This window comes from Pleurodeles waltl, chromosome 3_2 (genome assembly GCF_031143425.1).
Source record: "Pleurodeles waltl isolate 20211129_DDA chromosome 3_2, aPleWal1.hap1.20221129, whole genome shotgun sequence".
In the NCBI taxonomy this organism is placed as follows: Eukaryota; Metazoa; Chordata; class Amphibia; order Caudata; family Salamandridae; genus Pleurodeles; species Pleurodeles waltl.
Genome location: NC_090441.1, coordinates 198547629 through 198563255, shown reverse-complemented (window position 1 = coordinate 198563255; position 15627 = coordinate 198547629). Strand labels below are relative to the sequence as shown.

At 45.7% G+C, this 15627-nt stretch overlaps 1 protein-coding gene across 2 annotated transcripts in view; it reads right to left on the bottom strand.

The window, feature by feature from the left end:
* The window catches only part of DNPEP (aspartyl aminopeptidase), a 430726-nt gene that overhangs the window by 218947 nt on the left and 196152 nt on the right, over positions 1–15627 (bottom strand). For both annotated transcript variants that reach the window (XM_069227160.1, XM_069227161.1), the window contains exons 3-4: positions 6218–6306; positions 51–164 (exon numbers count right to left, since the gene is read on the bottom strand). In XM_069227160.1, coding sequence (XP_069083261.1) covers positions 51–164; positions 6218–6306 — 203 coding nt within the window. The remainder of the gene's footprint in view (positions 1–50; positions 165–6217; positions 6307–15627) is intronic.

Genomic DNA, 15627 nt, shown 5'->3' with positions numbered 1-15627 from the left:
AGACCATGAAACCAGTGAGCAGGCTTGCACATGTGTTCACATAGCCTTACCCTAAGGCACGGGCTGTCAGTGTGTGCCCCGATCATGCTGAACCCATTCCCAGGTCTGTACTGGCCTCCAACAGCGAAAGCGATTATAGTTGAGTAGTTTCTGGTGACAAAATACTAGAAAAGAAGAAAGACACACTCAAGCAGGTCAATGTAAGTATGGTACATAGCTGGTAGTCCTCCCAGCACCCTCCACAGTTTCATCAACCATTCTATCATCCCGCTTTGTCAAGTTCTACACTTCTAAGCTCTAATGTTGTAAACTTCATTATTTACTACTCTCAATGTCATTGCTCGTTTTCCTGTTCCTTCTCTCTCTCAGTCACAAACTCAAAGTTTCCATTAGTGCCTCCAGGTGTTGCATGTTACACCAAGATCATTCAATAAACATAGGCGCCCAATTGGCCAAATAAAATAAAACACTAAAAAATAAAGCTTTTCTATTTGTTAGACTGCTGTCTATGTTTGACAAATACTGTCAACTGCACACAAACAAAAAAGGTTGAAAAAACATAAACAATGTTCTTTTTTTTTTTTTTTTTAGCTGGCTGGGCTCCTCTCTCAGCAGGATCAAAGGGAGGAGCCCCGTCAGCCATGTGTATGCAGGCTGCTACTGAAGAACAAGTCACTTATCATCAGAAATGCTCTTTCTGGTGGATACTTTATCTAACCGCAGCATAGCCCCTGCACACCCAAAGGTGGCAATGTGTGGCTCCCCAACAACTCCGATCCGCAATTAAGTCAGGTGGTAGAATTTGGAACATTTTCAGATGGAAAAGAGACCATTCCACAGAACAGGGAGGTGGGAGGGAGGTAAAGAATATTTAGTTGGTTAGAGTATCCCCTAGAAAGAGCATTACCAAAGATAAGTAACTTATTCTTTTGATGGATACTTCTAACTATAGATTCCTCACCTTTAGAATAGATACTAAAGCAGTACCATCCCAGGTGGTGGGTTTGTGCAATGAATCAGACCAAAATGTCCTGCAGGAAAGAATGGCAAAAATACCCTTTCCGTCAGACCTGACTGTCACGACAGTAGCTCCACGCGTCTGTGTGTTTACTTCTTTGAAGAGGCTTTCTTTTATCCACGCCATCTTGGATAATGTGTGTTTTGAGCCTTCTATCCGAAATAACAAGTCCAGGATGTTCGGATTATGATCCTGATCTTTCAGCCACAGTAGTTGGTTTCAGTGAGAATTCTTGGCCTCCTGCATCCTGTGGTCGATCATTCGAGATGGCATATGCAGGCTTTGCTGTGAGATCATAAGTCTCAGTGGGTCCAGCATCATGAAAACCTTTCGGACTCCATGCAGGTTACAGAGAAGACTGCAAAAGATATGCAGTTGTGACTACTCAAACCCAACTGGACTAGTGACAGACCCTCTCTTGGTTACCCCAGAGCCGACAGACATCACAGAAGTGTCACTGCTGTGCTGGGGAGGACATTTGGGAGAGGTGGTGATGAGAAGAGGCAGCAAGCAGGGAAGACTGGGTCCTGGACTCTATGTTCGGAGGCTCCGCACCAATGGACCTGGTTGAATCATTAGAGTACCTCCCTGATCATGCACCACCTGGGGCACACAAACACAGTTGGCGATGCCTAGTGGATCACAACTGGCAACTACACACAAAAGTGGTGCAGGACGTCTTCCTCCAGTGCAGAAAGCCCTGGCTCAATCTTTTCATTGCTGAGAGAATGCATAGTGTCAACACTTGTGGCTGTTGGAGATCCCAAGTGGACTGTCTCTTGAGGACGTATTCCACTTACAGTGGAGCTGGGGACTCCTGTAAGCCTTCCTGCCAATTTGTCTCCCGCCCAGAGTTCTGAAGAAGTTCAAGAATGACTGGGCCAAAGTTATCTCAGTGGCCCACGGTCAGCTCTTGAAAGTGAACTGTCTGGGCATGAGAACCTGGCCTCTCATTAAGCTACTGCTACAGACGATCTTGTGTCGCAGCATCAGGACCGGGTTTTGTACACAAGCTCGCGCAATCTATACCTACATGCAGGGAGAATGATCAGTGGGAGTTGACCGCAGTCGCTCTATCACTCCAAGTAGTGAATGTCATCCTGGCAATTTACGCTAGCGCTGGGAGACGTTTGTAGCTTCGTGTAGCACCTGTAACACAAACCCACTGCAAGCCAAACTGTTAAATGAGTTACTGTTCATTCTGTCTTTGGCCCAGCAGGGATTTGCAGTGGGCACTGCTAAAGGTTACCTGCCAAACCTTTCGGCCTTTTTGAGGCTCACAGACCAATCGTCTTTGTTCAAATCACCTGTTGTGATGCATTTTCTCAAAGGCCCCCACCCCCAACAACCCACTAAACCTTTTGTGATGCCACGTGGGATTTTAACTAGGGTCCAACTTTCCATATGTGCACTCCCTTTGAACTGTTCCACAGCTGCCCCCCAAGTGTTGTCATTTTTATCAATGCAATATCATCCGCATGTCACAAGTGAGCTTCATGCTCTGGCAGTGTAGCCTCCATATACCACCTTCTTCCAAATAAGTTGGTGCTTTTCTTCCAAAGTTTGTGACCTCTGTTCCCGCTGGTTAATCAATCACTCGTCTGATGTTCTTTGCCCATCCTCAACCCTCGAAAGAGGAGGAGAGGCTCCATTGTTTGAACCTTAGAAGAGCACTCTGCATTTATATCTATCGTACCAAAGACCATCAAGTGGCCGATCAGCTCTTTGTGGGTCCTCTGGAGCAAAGAAGGGAAAAGCGATACAGAAGCAGACTTTATCCAGATGGATAGTCCTTTGTAGTAAAAATTGCTACACAACGGAAAAGAAGGAGCCACTAGAAGAGTTGAGGGACCATTTTATCAGGCGTGAGGCTGCTATCACCACATTGACACAGAGTTTTCCAGTCTTTGATTTCTGTCAGGTGCAATGTGGGCATAAGTGCTCAAAAAAGCACCTAATCTAAGATGGCTCCAGTGAAGAAGTCAGGTGTGATTTCAATACATTAACTGTGAACCCCAATGATGTAAGGAGGTTCTACATAATTTGGAAGTGGTCCACGACTGACTGTGTTGAGCCCCCCTTCAACAGCCAGTCGTTGAGGTAGAGGAAGATTGGTAGCCCGACCTACAAAGATAAAATGCAACCACTTCCATCACTTTCGTGAACACCCAAGGGGCACTGGGGAGGATAAATAAGAGCACAGCAAACTGAAAATACTATTGACCCACCTTGAACTGCAGGTAGCATCTGTGGCCTGCGGGACAGGTACATGGAAATAGGCATCCAGCAGGTCTACGACTTCAGCTGCCCTTCTAATCACCATGGAAAAAGCAGCGGACTCTTTACTGGAAGGCCTGGGGGACACTAGCCACATGTCAGGGACGTATCCAGTCCTCAGGCATTTTCCTGGTCCATATAAGAAGTGTTACTGTTACACTGTGGGACAAACTCATCCCTACCATCACTCTCATCACCATCACCTCTAACTCCTGGTTGGTTTTGGTCAGAGACCAATCCAAAGAGTTGGTGGAGTACCGGAGGACAGCCTCTAGGTAAAGCTATGGTCTTGTCACAGTTAAGAGTATAGGGACTGAATTCTGCTGAAGTCAAGACTGATTAGACCCATAATCGGACAGACCTACAGACTTGATGTTCTCCTTCAGCTTCACTGACATGGCAAGAACCGGCATGGATCATGGTACCAGGTATCAAGATGGTTTTGCTTCAGAGTTGGACAGAACTATGGGTTCAATGTCCTCCTACGGTGTCGGTGGTGTCCGTGCTGGAATGGAGGAGGCAGAAGATCATGGTGCAGGGTGTGGGAGTAGCTCCTCTGTCGCAGATGAACCCAAAGCGGGTTCAGAAGGAAGAACCAACATGAAAGGTGGATTCGCAGGTGGGACCTTGACTGGAGATCTCTGCAGATTTCTGGGGCCCAAAGGCGAGCCAGAGGGAGCTGTAAGGTTCCAAAGATGCAAAGCATGGCCTCCTTAAATGCCTCAATTTGTTGTGGCATAGCGGATGGACGTAGAAAATTGTGGTACATCGGGATCATTTGCAGAATTGGCTTCTCAGTATGGGACCTGAAGCAAGACAGCAGAGCCCCCTGACATCCTCACGAAGTATCCGGAGAGTGGAAAGTATGAAAATAGGCTGCTTGGACTTCTTGTGTTAAATTTTTTGACTTCGACTTACCATAGCACTTGGAAAGTGACCCTCTCAAAATCTGTAGTGGGACTGTACCCGAGCAGTAGCAACGGGTCCGAGTCCTTGATTTTGAGAGGGAGCTTCATTCCAGCGGTGCACTGTGGCATACAGCTTGGCTTCACAGTCCCGGATAGCCTTCAAGTTAATCAGGGAAAACTCTGCACAACTTGGAGGCGTGGTCTGACCCTAAACACAAGACGCACACCACGTGGTGATCTGTCACAGACATTTGCTTGCCCCAGTCCCTACAAGGTTTGAACCCTGTAAATTTTGGAAGACACACTTGTCCCTTGCACACTGGAGATTTTATGAAGAAAAAAGCTTATCAACTAAGCAGAAAAAGAGGAGCTAGCTCCAGATTTGTGTACCAAGGCAAAGAAAGAAAGGAACTAATGCCCAAGTGCTTGGGTGAAGCCTATATACCGCTCCAGATGTATCTTTCGGGGCAGACTAGAGGTGATGAGGAGGCACACAACGCCACGGACAACTACTGCCACCCACAGGGCCACAGCACTATTTGTCGACCTGGACAGCAACAGCTATGAAAGTAGGCTGAAGTCAGACTATCCGAGGTTGAACCATGGTTTTCCCTCAGCCCAGTCATACTACCCTTCTTTTGGCAGAGTTAAAAGAGGCACAGGAGATGAGTAGAGTTCCCCCCTCTTTCCACCTAACATACCTCCAGTGACACTATGAGTCAAAAGAGCAAGCGGGGGAAGCTTGTTGTATTCCCTCGTTCACAAACCTGCCTCTCTCAAATCACCTGCACAATCCAAATATCCAGGTGAGGGAGAGTCAGAAGCTGTGGAACAGGATATTGAAAAGATGATGGCACTTGAGAGCATTCAGCCAAGTACAAGGACACACACCAAGGCAGCAACAGAGGGATTGAGCAAGGCGAGAGAGCGAGCTGAACTTGCAAGTACAAGATTGTATTTTCTATGTGCGCTGCAGAGTGAGCGAATGAGAGAGACAGCAGCTTCCAACAGAGAGCATGGCTTGTAGAAACCAAAGATAGAAATTTCATCAACCCGTCCCAGCCAACAGTGCTCAGAAGCAACAAGAACCAGCATAATTGTCTCAATCATAGTCCCACTATCCCCGCTACCAAACAGAGGTCATGACCCACGACTACTGAAATCTAATTCATCACACCGCTCTAGCAACATCATAATTTACAACAAACATGCCACACGGCCCCTGGTGTCAATAAACAAAGAAAGGGACTCTGCTGCCGGCCTCCCAGCCTATTAGAGGCCCCCTTATTAAGCAACCAATGAAAGAGGTTTTGTCATAGAGGTTATCCTCAATGAAAAACAATCGAAGAAAATGCAACATACCTTCCTATGTCAACGTAGGCCACCACCTAGAGCAACCAATGTAAAGAAGTCTATTACACCCCTCCCAGCCAACAGAGCATCCTGACACACAGCAACCCATGGAAGACTGTCACATCCCTCCAAGGCAGTAAGAGGTCACAACCTACAACCAAAGACCCTTCCCAGTCAATAAAGGTCACCTCCTACAAAAACCAATGAAATACTCTGGGGATGATTTAGAGTTCGGTAGATGGATTACTCTGCCACAAATGTGACGGACATCCTGTCCGTCATATTACAAATGCCTTATATATCCAGTAGCACTAGTAATAAGGCGTACGGGGTATCCGTCACATCTGTGATGGAGTAACCCATCACATGAACTCTAAATCAGGCCCTCTGTAATAAACAGTAACACCTATTAAAACATGAAAGACAATCCACTACACCATTTCCCTGGCAAAAACAGGCCCTGTCATCCACAAACTCCAAATATCAAAATAGCATCGATCACACCCTCCCTAATCAATGGAGGGCAAACAATAAAGGGACTTTGCCATAGCCTTCTTGGTCAATAAAAGGTAACCACCTGCAAAAAACAATGAGAGAGCAGTGTTTGCAACCCTCACAGAAGCAGGAACAGACCGAAAACCCAGCACGGTGCTGCACTCACCTTTCGCTCCGGTTTGATGTCCCAGTGTTCAGTTTCCTTCAGCTCCAGGAATCCTGCCTGGATGAGGCGACTCTTGCACTCTTCCACCACTGTGAGGAAAACACCACAATTAGAGCGGATTTCACAGAAATAAATCAACAGCCTATCTTCTCAGCTCAGAAAAGAGCCATTCTTTCCTTTCTGTTTGCCTGTCTAGCCTGAATGTCCTCGTTTCACTCTGGTGGGCGGACTCTACAACCAGGGCAGCCTTGGAGAATCCGATGGAGCAGCATGAAACTGATCCCACTGGACTTGTAGTGACAGAGGCCGCAGAAAGGGTTTGACTGTGCACGGCTCTATATTCCCCCATGGACAGGACATAGGACACATGACTGAAGATCAGCGAAGAATGGGAGCTAGCTGAGATAAGGCACAGGTGAGAATAAATGAGTGGTAGGTGAAGCATGATAAGAAAACAGGATTCAAGAATCCTTGAGTGATTAGGACTGGAGACCATGAGGTGGTGGCTCAAATGGAAGGGGGGGCTCTCAGGATGAGAACCTCGATTTTGTTGAAATTTAATTGTAAAGACTACCCTGTAATCTAGATGTATCACACACAGGCTTGGAAACTCTTCGCATCTGCCTGGGAGCCATCCAGACAAATAAGTCATTTGTAAGTTCAGAATGCAAGGTCATTCGAGCAATGGAGAAAAGTCCAGGAAGAAGAGCAAAGTCATAACTGAGAAAGGTACACAAATGATGCAAAATGAGGTTCCCTAAAAGATCATCAAGAAACACATTTTACAAATATTGTAGAGTTGATACCAAGAGATTCTAAAGCACAACACACCATAAGCAGAGAAGGTGACTGAAGAGTGAATACAAAACGAGAAAGACAGGTGTGAGATAGAGCATGAACGCAGGATTGCACAGCCATCGAAAGAAGCAACATGAAAGTAACTGGGACGTGTTCTTGGAATATGTCAGTCTCCTCTAATATCCCAAGTGCTACAACATCCACTGACTGAGTGTCTATTCCGTGTGGAATCTTTCTATCATTCCTCACTCAGCAACTTACATCACTCTATCAGCAAAGAAGCTGACTTGAAAGCCACATTGAGCCCTATGCTCCTTGCTATACCCACTGTCGATATATTGTGCGCCTCCAAGTATGCACTTCTCCATGCAGTAGCTTTATGAATGCACATTTGCATGGGAAAGTACACAAAGAACCCGAACAATAAGCACAGCTGCAAGTAGGAGAAGGCGAAAGGCTCGTGGGGTTTAGAGGTGTATAGAGATGTAACGTCGGAGGCTTCGAGCTGGAGAAGAGGTAAGGTCAGTAGCATCCCGAGAGACAATCTGAACACAAAGTGTAACACACAGGAGGAAAGAGTAATGAAGGCCGTACAGCAATCCTGATCAGCCAGGAGGAGGACATGTTTTCAGTGCACGGACTTCAGTGCTGAGAGGGATTATAAGGAGGGAAAAAATGAGCACGTGATACACAGAATCTCAACAGATGAGCCCGCAGAGGTAAGAAGACAGGTACTGGCGTGTGGAGAAAGAAAGGAAACCAGAGAGCGAAAGGAACTGGTAATGGAAGACGCTAAAAGTTGCAGTGTGTAAAACCAATAAATATATGAGACTGGCGACTGACCAGTCCATTAGGCCACGATCACAACCTCCACATTTCTATCAGTGTCAGTCTTGCACCAATGGGATCATCAGCTTCATCACCGGTTCATGGGGAGCGTACTGTAACGCAACAAGCTAGGACTTCATCGCCAACACCGATTTCTTAGCTCCGGTTCATGGTTTTAATTCTCCGTGGCTGTATGTTAGACTATTAGCGACAGAAATATCGTCCTGGCAAACCATCCTCTCCAGAACATGGACTACTAGTAGACGTGGGTAGGGGCAGATTTACTACTCTGAACTCCTCAACCACGTAACTTGGGCACGTGTCTATTGTAAACGCACGGGGATGTGGAGCTAATAATGGTAACTCTGCAGTTACCTACATAAACGTGTGTGGTATCCGGTCAGGAAGCTGCAGATGATAGAAAGTAGGGCTTGGGGTTGGAGGGCCCTTGGAGATGTTGGGCCTGATTTAGAACTCGGCGGATGGGTGACTTCACCACAACGGTGACAGATCTCCCGTCCGCCGAAACCTAAATCCCATTCTATCCTACGGGATTTAGATTTCGGTGACGAGGATATCCATCACCACTGTGACGAAGTCACCCGCCTGCCGAGTTATAACTTAGGCCCTTTGTCCCTAGCTTTGGAATGGTTTTATGGGCGGCACCGAGAAGACAATAGAAGGTTCCAGGCTTAATCATTTCAGTCTTTCCGCTTGGTGGATGAGGCACTTATGAGGATGAGAGTATTACTTTCATCTTGGTGCCCTACTGATACTTGGATTCACCTTACCTTCACCATACACTGGTAGTCGATATTCCAGAGAGAATATTTCAGCTGCACGCTAGTCAACATTTTATATTCCAGCAGTACACCCGTCTCTGGCTTCCCCTAGTGGGCACAGTCACATAAGGAAGGTGTCACAAAAGAAAGTGTAACCTCCTCCTGAAAAGCTGTCATAGGTACTGCAAGCCACTCTCTTTCTACCACACGAGATGTAAATATTTTAAGGCAGGGGGGTGAGCAGATAAAGAAATGTGGGGAGAGTTGACCCAAAAGAATCAGAGTAGGAAAGGGGAGCACGAGGGGGGGTAAATGCGCATCCAGAATTAGAAGATCTCTTAGTGTGAGAATTGCGCGGGCCAATCAGACAAAGAAGTCTCAGTGGCCATGCAAGCAGCCCGGCTCAAAACAACGCAGTGAGTCACTCTGAAATGTCAGCTAGTTAGTCTGTCTTTTTGCCAAAACCCAGCTAACCTCTTTATTTAAAGAATGAATATTGTTATGGAAATAAGTTAATTACGCATTTTGAGCATCTCCCCTTTTGATGGTAAATTATTTAGGGTGTGCTATAGTCAGTCACAAAATCACTTTGCTAGAAGCGATTCTCATGATTTATGCACAACTCCACCCACACTCTGCAGCTGTCAGGAGGTCATGTTCTACACTTTGCTCTGTATCCGACAAGTTCCTACAACCAGTATCAGCAATCGAACCAACACGTGGATCTACATTTAGGAGTCTTATTTGTTTACTCTAGGGGGTTGACGTAAATGCACTCACAGCTGGGCATGCTCCCTCGACACTGACATAATACAGAGACCACAAAATAATACCGGGTATGAAATGCGCATCAGTTGGAGTCCTACCAAGCAGACAATTAATTTTCCCACCCAGGTCTATGTTGGGAGGTCTGGATCCCAGAGAGTAACTGCTAACCTCTTGGGGAGTACAGAGTTCCACCTTTACAATCCGGCACCCAGGCATATATAGATGTTCCTACCTTGTTAATCGTCAAGAGAGACTAGACTGTGTGTGAGGTGACGAGACCCTTCGGGTGTCCTTCCGCCTAAGTAAAAGTTACTTACTTGCAATCCTATTTTTGCATCACAGGTACATAACTGAAGTCCTAACCAGAAAATTGTTTCCACCCACATGGCCAGACGTAGAACAGCTCTACAACCAATGAGCCATCCTTTAAATATGACCAATGTGGCATTGTTCATTTTCCCAAAATACAAATACATGTAAAGAAGCTTATCTGAGGCTATATTTTAAGAATATTTGTTTCTATTGTTTAATCTATTTTTCCACACGGAATAAGAAATGCACACAACAGCACATTGCAGCCAACAGTTAGTGATATTTTGGCTAGATGAATATTTAATTTTCTCAGTATTACATCACTTCTCCATCTCTGTGTGGGATAGATTAATTTTAGTTCCACCAATATGAATACCTGCAGACATTAGTGCCCAATATTAGGCCCAGGTAAATGTTTTCAATTGCATTATTGTTCCTCCACCCCTATGTGAGATAGTCAATATCAGTTCCACCACTATGAATTATTGTCGGTGCAAGTGTCCACCGTGTTAGTTTCAGATGAGTGATTTCAATTTCACATTTGCAACTAACCTTAAAGAGTGGAAATAACAAATCATCTATGACTAAAGAAGAGACTACTACCTACAAGGAGGTATGAAGCAAGGGAAAGGAAAAGGGTAAAAACAAAAAAGCAAGCAGATTTAGCAAAGACAGGAGACAGTTTTTCATAGAGAAAACATCAATGGATAAAAATACAAATAAATCCACACCAACATGATGAGAGGAATGCTTGCAAATAGTCGAAACCACTGGTTACGCTCCAGGTAGCATCCCAACCCATCGCTTATTGCCCACTCTGCCGCCCTAAACAGAGAGTCCTGCAAATCAGGGCTGACCCTGCACCTCAGGGAAGAGTCCATCCCCAAACTGCCAGACAAGGCCTGATGAGCACCCCACTGAATTAAAAAGCATCATCTACTGGAGACACCGTCATCGGAGGAGTAAAGAATGGACCATACCTATGCCATGATAGCAGGCACAAAGCAGGTGAGACTTTTTGCTGCAGTTTTGCTTCTGGTCTCAAAGTAAGCATTCGCTACAAAGCTACCACATGAATGGATCATTGTCCTTGTCCTACTTTCAATACTGCTGCTATGACACAGCGATTAGAGGATCCTATCCCTGCTATCCTTCTAATCACGCACTGGAGAGGGTTTTACCAAAGTCCCTAACTCTTAGACTGTTGTAACCATCTGTCAAGTCTTGGGTGACCTCAGGACTCCTAGTAACTTTCCTGTTATTTCACTCCTTGATATGAACGTACTGTTCAGCCATGTCTTCTATGGCTCTCAGCGTCACCATCTTTGTTGTTGTGGTCGTCGCTGCATCCTGATCCTTCAGCATTACCATCCACCGATCTCTGCAGTATCTTTTTCTTCATGATCCCCATCTCCTCTGCCCAACATCTCCCCTGCACCTCATTGCTACGCCTCAATAATTCACAGTCTTTCATAGCATGCCCACCAGGTGTACCATACAAACAAGATGGGGGTGTTTTTTCAATTTCTTCCTACTGGATGAGAGACATTTCTTAAAAAGTAAAGATATGACAGAAAAGGTTACTTGAAGCAGAGCAGAGAAAAATATATATTTTCCCTGTGACAACACAGAATAAAACAGTAGCAAGGGAGACGGCAAGAAAAGAAAATATCTAAGCTGTGGGTATGGCCTTCAATGTGGTTTTGTTTTCATTCTTTTCCAAAAGGAAAAAATAAATAAAAAACAACGTTGTCAGAAAATCTGCTACTAGGTGTGTACCAAATATTGGAACAAATGCCACAGTACCAGTTACTGCAGAGGCTGGACTAATAGGAAACAGCCAGGGACAGGTACCTCAGAGGATGGACTACCCGGGACTCCAAGGGTCCGGAGAACACCAGGGCCAGGTACCTCAGAGGATGGACTACCCGGGACTCCAAGGGGCTGTTACCGGAGAACACCAGAGCCAGTTACTGAAGAGGAGGGACTACCAGGGACTCCAAGGGGCTGTTACCGGAGAACACCAGGGCCAGTTACTGAAGAGGATGGGTTACCAGAGACCACCAATGGCCAGTTATTCATATTTAGGTATGAAGAATAGTAAGACACTTGGGCTTGGAGAGGAGAGAGAGCCTTGAGTCTGAAGAGGAGTCAAGCACTTGGATTTGGAGAGGAGGAAAACACTTAGGTTTCAACAGAAGTGGGCCAATGCAAAAACAGACTTTGCTATAACACTCAGGTGTGAGGGGGCGTGACTCACACAAACCAGTCTAACTGTTGCAGCCAGGCTTCCAGCTGAGTGAGACATTTGTAGACGAGTGCGACACTTGAATATGGAGGACAGTGACCTTGTTGGGACTCCTGCGCTTGGAGAGGAGGGACTTGCACGGTATAGCACTTGGGACAAAGAAAGGAGTACAACACTTGGACACAAAAAGGAGTGACAAACGGGTTTAGAAAGAAAACAGAGTTGGGTGGAGTTAACCATGGGTTTGGAGAACAGCAAGTCTAGGGTTTGCAGATGGGTGAGACATTGGGCATAGAGAAGACTGAGTTGCTTAGACTTGGAGAGATGTGGCCCATGCCTCAATGGTACCAAAATGTTGTGGCCAAAATACTAACAGAAGAATATGTCTTTAATATCGTTTAGCAAAATATTGTCGCAGTTAGGAAGGAATGTACCCTGCATGCTAAACAGGTGTGTTCTCAAGCCTTGAGTGACCTAACTACACGTGATATCTAAGTCTTGCTTCTTTGTGGCCCAGCTGACATGCTAACTCGGATGACCACGCCTGTCCATGACAGAGAGGTCAACAGCCTAGTTCTAAGACCTACAGAGGCACACAAAGGGGTACCCTCTGGCTCACATGGGACTACTGTTCAAATCCTAGGATGTCAATATTAAGCCATAGTGGCATCGCCCCATTCTTATCATTCTAGCATTGAGCAGACTGGTTTCTTTGATTCACAAGGAGTGTGGCGTCTACTGGTGTTGTGTAAATTACGCTTGTATGAAAACATCCTGACCCTGCACAAACACTCTATGTGCATGTCCAGTGCAGGTTGTATAAACCGTGCATGATAGCACGAATCCATGTGATTCTAAGTGTAAGATTTCTGAGTTCAGAGGGATCCATTCTGAATTGCCCCTGGTTTTACAAAGCACAAAGGTTTTACAAAGCGTAAGATAAAGGTTGTTTTACAGCCTCCCCAGAAAGTGGAAGTGTATTGCCTGCATTCCTAAACCCAAGAGTAGAACTCTAGGCCAAGGGTCTCCAACCTTTTCTGTAGCAAGAGCTACTTCTGATTAGTGAAAATCATTGTGAGCTACTGAAGGCTAAAGAACTCGTGCATTATTACCAGGCACCCGCATGCCCAGCTTCCTTGACTTTAAGAGTAATATCCATAGAGCCCGATGCTATGGTTTGAACAAAATACTTTGACTAGGGGCACTATGACATGGCTGCCCTGTGTGTGTGTGTGTGTGTGTGTCAGTGCGAGCGTGATCTTTGGGGATGTATGAACATGTGGCATATATGTGTATAGGTAACAGAACCTGTGTCATAAGTACTTGGGGCACACAACATACCTTTCGCCATATCTGGCACTGTTATATGTATACCACAAACATACAACCATTTTTTAAATGGGAGAAAGTTAAAGTGCAAAAATGTTCATAATGTAGAACATTTTTCTGCACTTTACAGTTCTCCCATTTGAAAAATGACTATATATAAATATGGCACAGGGTTCAACTGGGAGCAAGAGTCCTGCTGTTTGTAAATGACACACTTTGGAAAAAAAAATTAAAACATTAAAATGAAAAGTCAACCTAATCATTAAGGTAACATTTCATATTCATTTTCTCCAATTTAAAAGTATTGAGAAACATCATTTTGTTCTCATGCTCTAATACTGAGTTGACAAGGACTTTTACTTAAGATTGAAATACTTCAGTGCTTGAGTTCTTCACCTCTGTGCCCTGGGTCATAAATCTGACTCAAGCGCTGCTCTTTATGAGGCCCTGCTATCTGCAGCCTGATGATAATAATGTAAAATAAGCAAAGCATCGCCTTAACTTTAAGGAAACATGTGACCCTGTGCTCATTTAAAAATGAACTCCAGGCTGTGAGCTACTCTGGAAGGGCCTGGGAGCTACTGGTAGCTCGCGATCGACTGGTTGGAGACACCTGCTTTAGACACTGAAGCTTGGGAGGATGGATGCAGGACTGCTTCAGACATTCTAAGGTGACATTTTTAGCAGGGAATTGCTGATAATCCTTTCTGGGCGCTGCCACTTGGGTTAATGGTGGGGAATATGGATAAGTCAGCAGATGTTGGTAGACGGAGGGATGCTTCTAAGAAGGACCTTGCACTTTTGTCTGTCCCCGATAATTACTTCAAGCAGGAAAGCTGATGACAACCAGGTGCAGAGGCTGCACGTCTTGTACCCATGTTTTCGATACCCCTGCCTGGAGCCAGCACGGTCCCTACCAGCTATGGGAGCCATCACCTTCTCCAAAGCCTGTTTCTGTGCTGTGCAAAGAAAATAAAATGTGAAAAGGAACCACCATAAACCAGTCCCTGGGATTGACGTGGAAATCAGTACTCGCTCTCTGGGAAGTTTGTATAAAAGTGAGATCCAAGCTACCCCACTTGGTTCCAGTTCCATGTTCTTCAAGAACAAGGATGAGAGTGCTCCTCAGAGCACTTGATGAACTGCTTGTGATTGACGGACAGCCTGTCACGACTCACGTGCTGCTTGCGCCTGGAATTTGCAGATCTGGTGGCGTGAATCTTCAATGTTCGGCTTTGGCCCAAAAAGGGGCGACTCTTTCTGGTAGCCACGGTGCTGTAGGCAATGGAGACACCAAGAACAGACCGTGCCCTTCAGAAAGTAGCGCCAGAGGGAAAAAAACCCTTAAAAAGGGGAAAAACCTCCAAACAGGAAGACTCCTGGAGAAAAACAAGAACAAACAAACAGGAATCCAAAAGGAGCAAAAATCAGAAAACACAGAATGCTGAATCCAAAACCAAAAGGCAAGGAAATCAGGAGCGAAGACACTAACTGAGCAGAAAGTGTTGCAGCGCAAAGAAAGAGGAAAAACACAGCCCTTATATACCAAAAAACAGGAAGTGACCCACAGGAAGTAAAAGGACACCATCTTAGATAGGGAAACAATACATAGAACAGAATAGTAGAGGAACCATAGAGAATAGGGAACAAGGAATGCTGGGAAAGCACAGGAATCTGGGAAGGAGGAAAAAACAAAGAAAGGCACACAACAGACTGCAAAAAAGAAGAAAGGACAAAGAAACGAAGAAAAACAGGTAAGAGGGTTCAGAGACCCCTGGGACAGTGAAAGGCAGAAGGAAGAACGAGGCCCCAAGCAAATCTGGGGCCTCGAAACGCGCAGGAGAGGCTGGGGGCGCGCCGCGTCTTAATAACGCGGTGCGCGGCCCGAGCCGAACGCCCGGCAGAAGTCGGGCTCGCGCCGCGCGGTGCGGCGCGACAGTAGGTCCCCCTCCCGAAGGCCCAGGTTTAAGAGGGAATAAACAGTGAAAGCGTTGAATCAGGAGAGGAGCGTGAACGGAAGAGGCATCTTCCCATGAACATTCACTGAGAGGATAACCCTTCCAATGAATCAGATACTGAAGTCGTTTATGAAAAAGACGAGAGTCACAAATTTCCTGCACTTCATATTCAGGAACATCATCCACAAGGACAGGAGGTGGACAAGGAAACTGACGTGAGTAAGGATCAGGCACATAAGGTGTAAGCTGAGAAACATGAAAAACCGGATGGATCTTCCATGTATGGGGTAAGTGAAGACGGACAGTGACAGGATTGACCAACTGGAGAATACGGAAAGGCCCATAGTAACGAGGTGTGAACTTGTTTTGAGAGAGACGTGAGGGCAA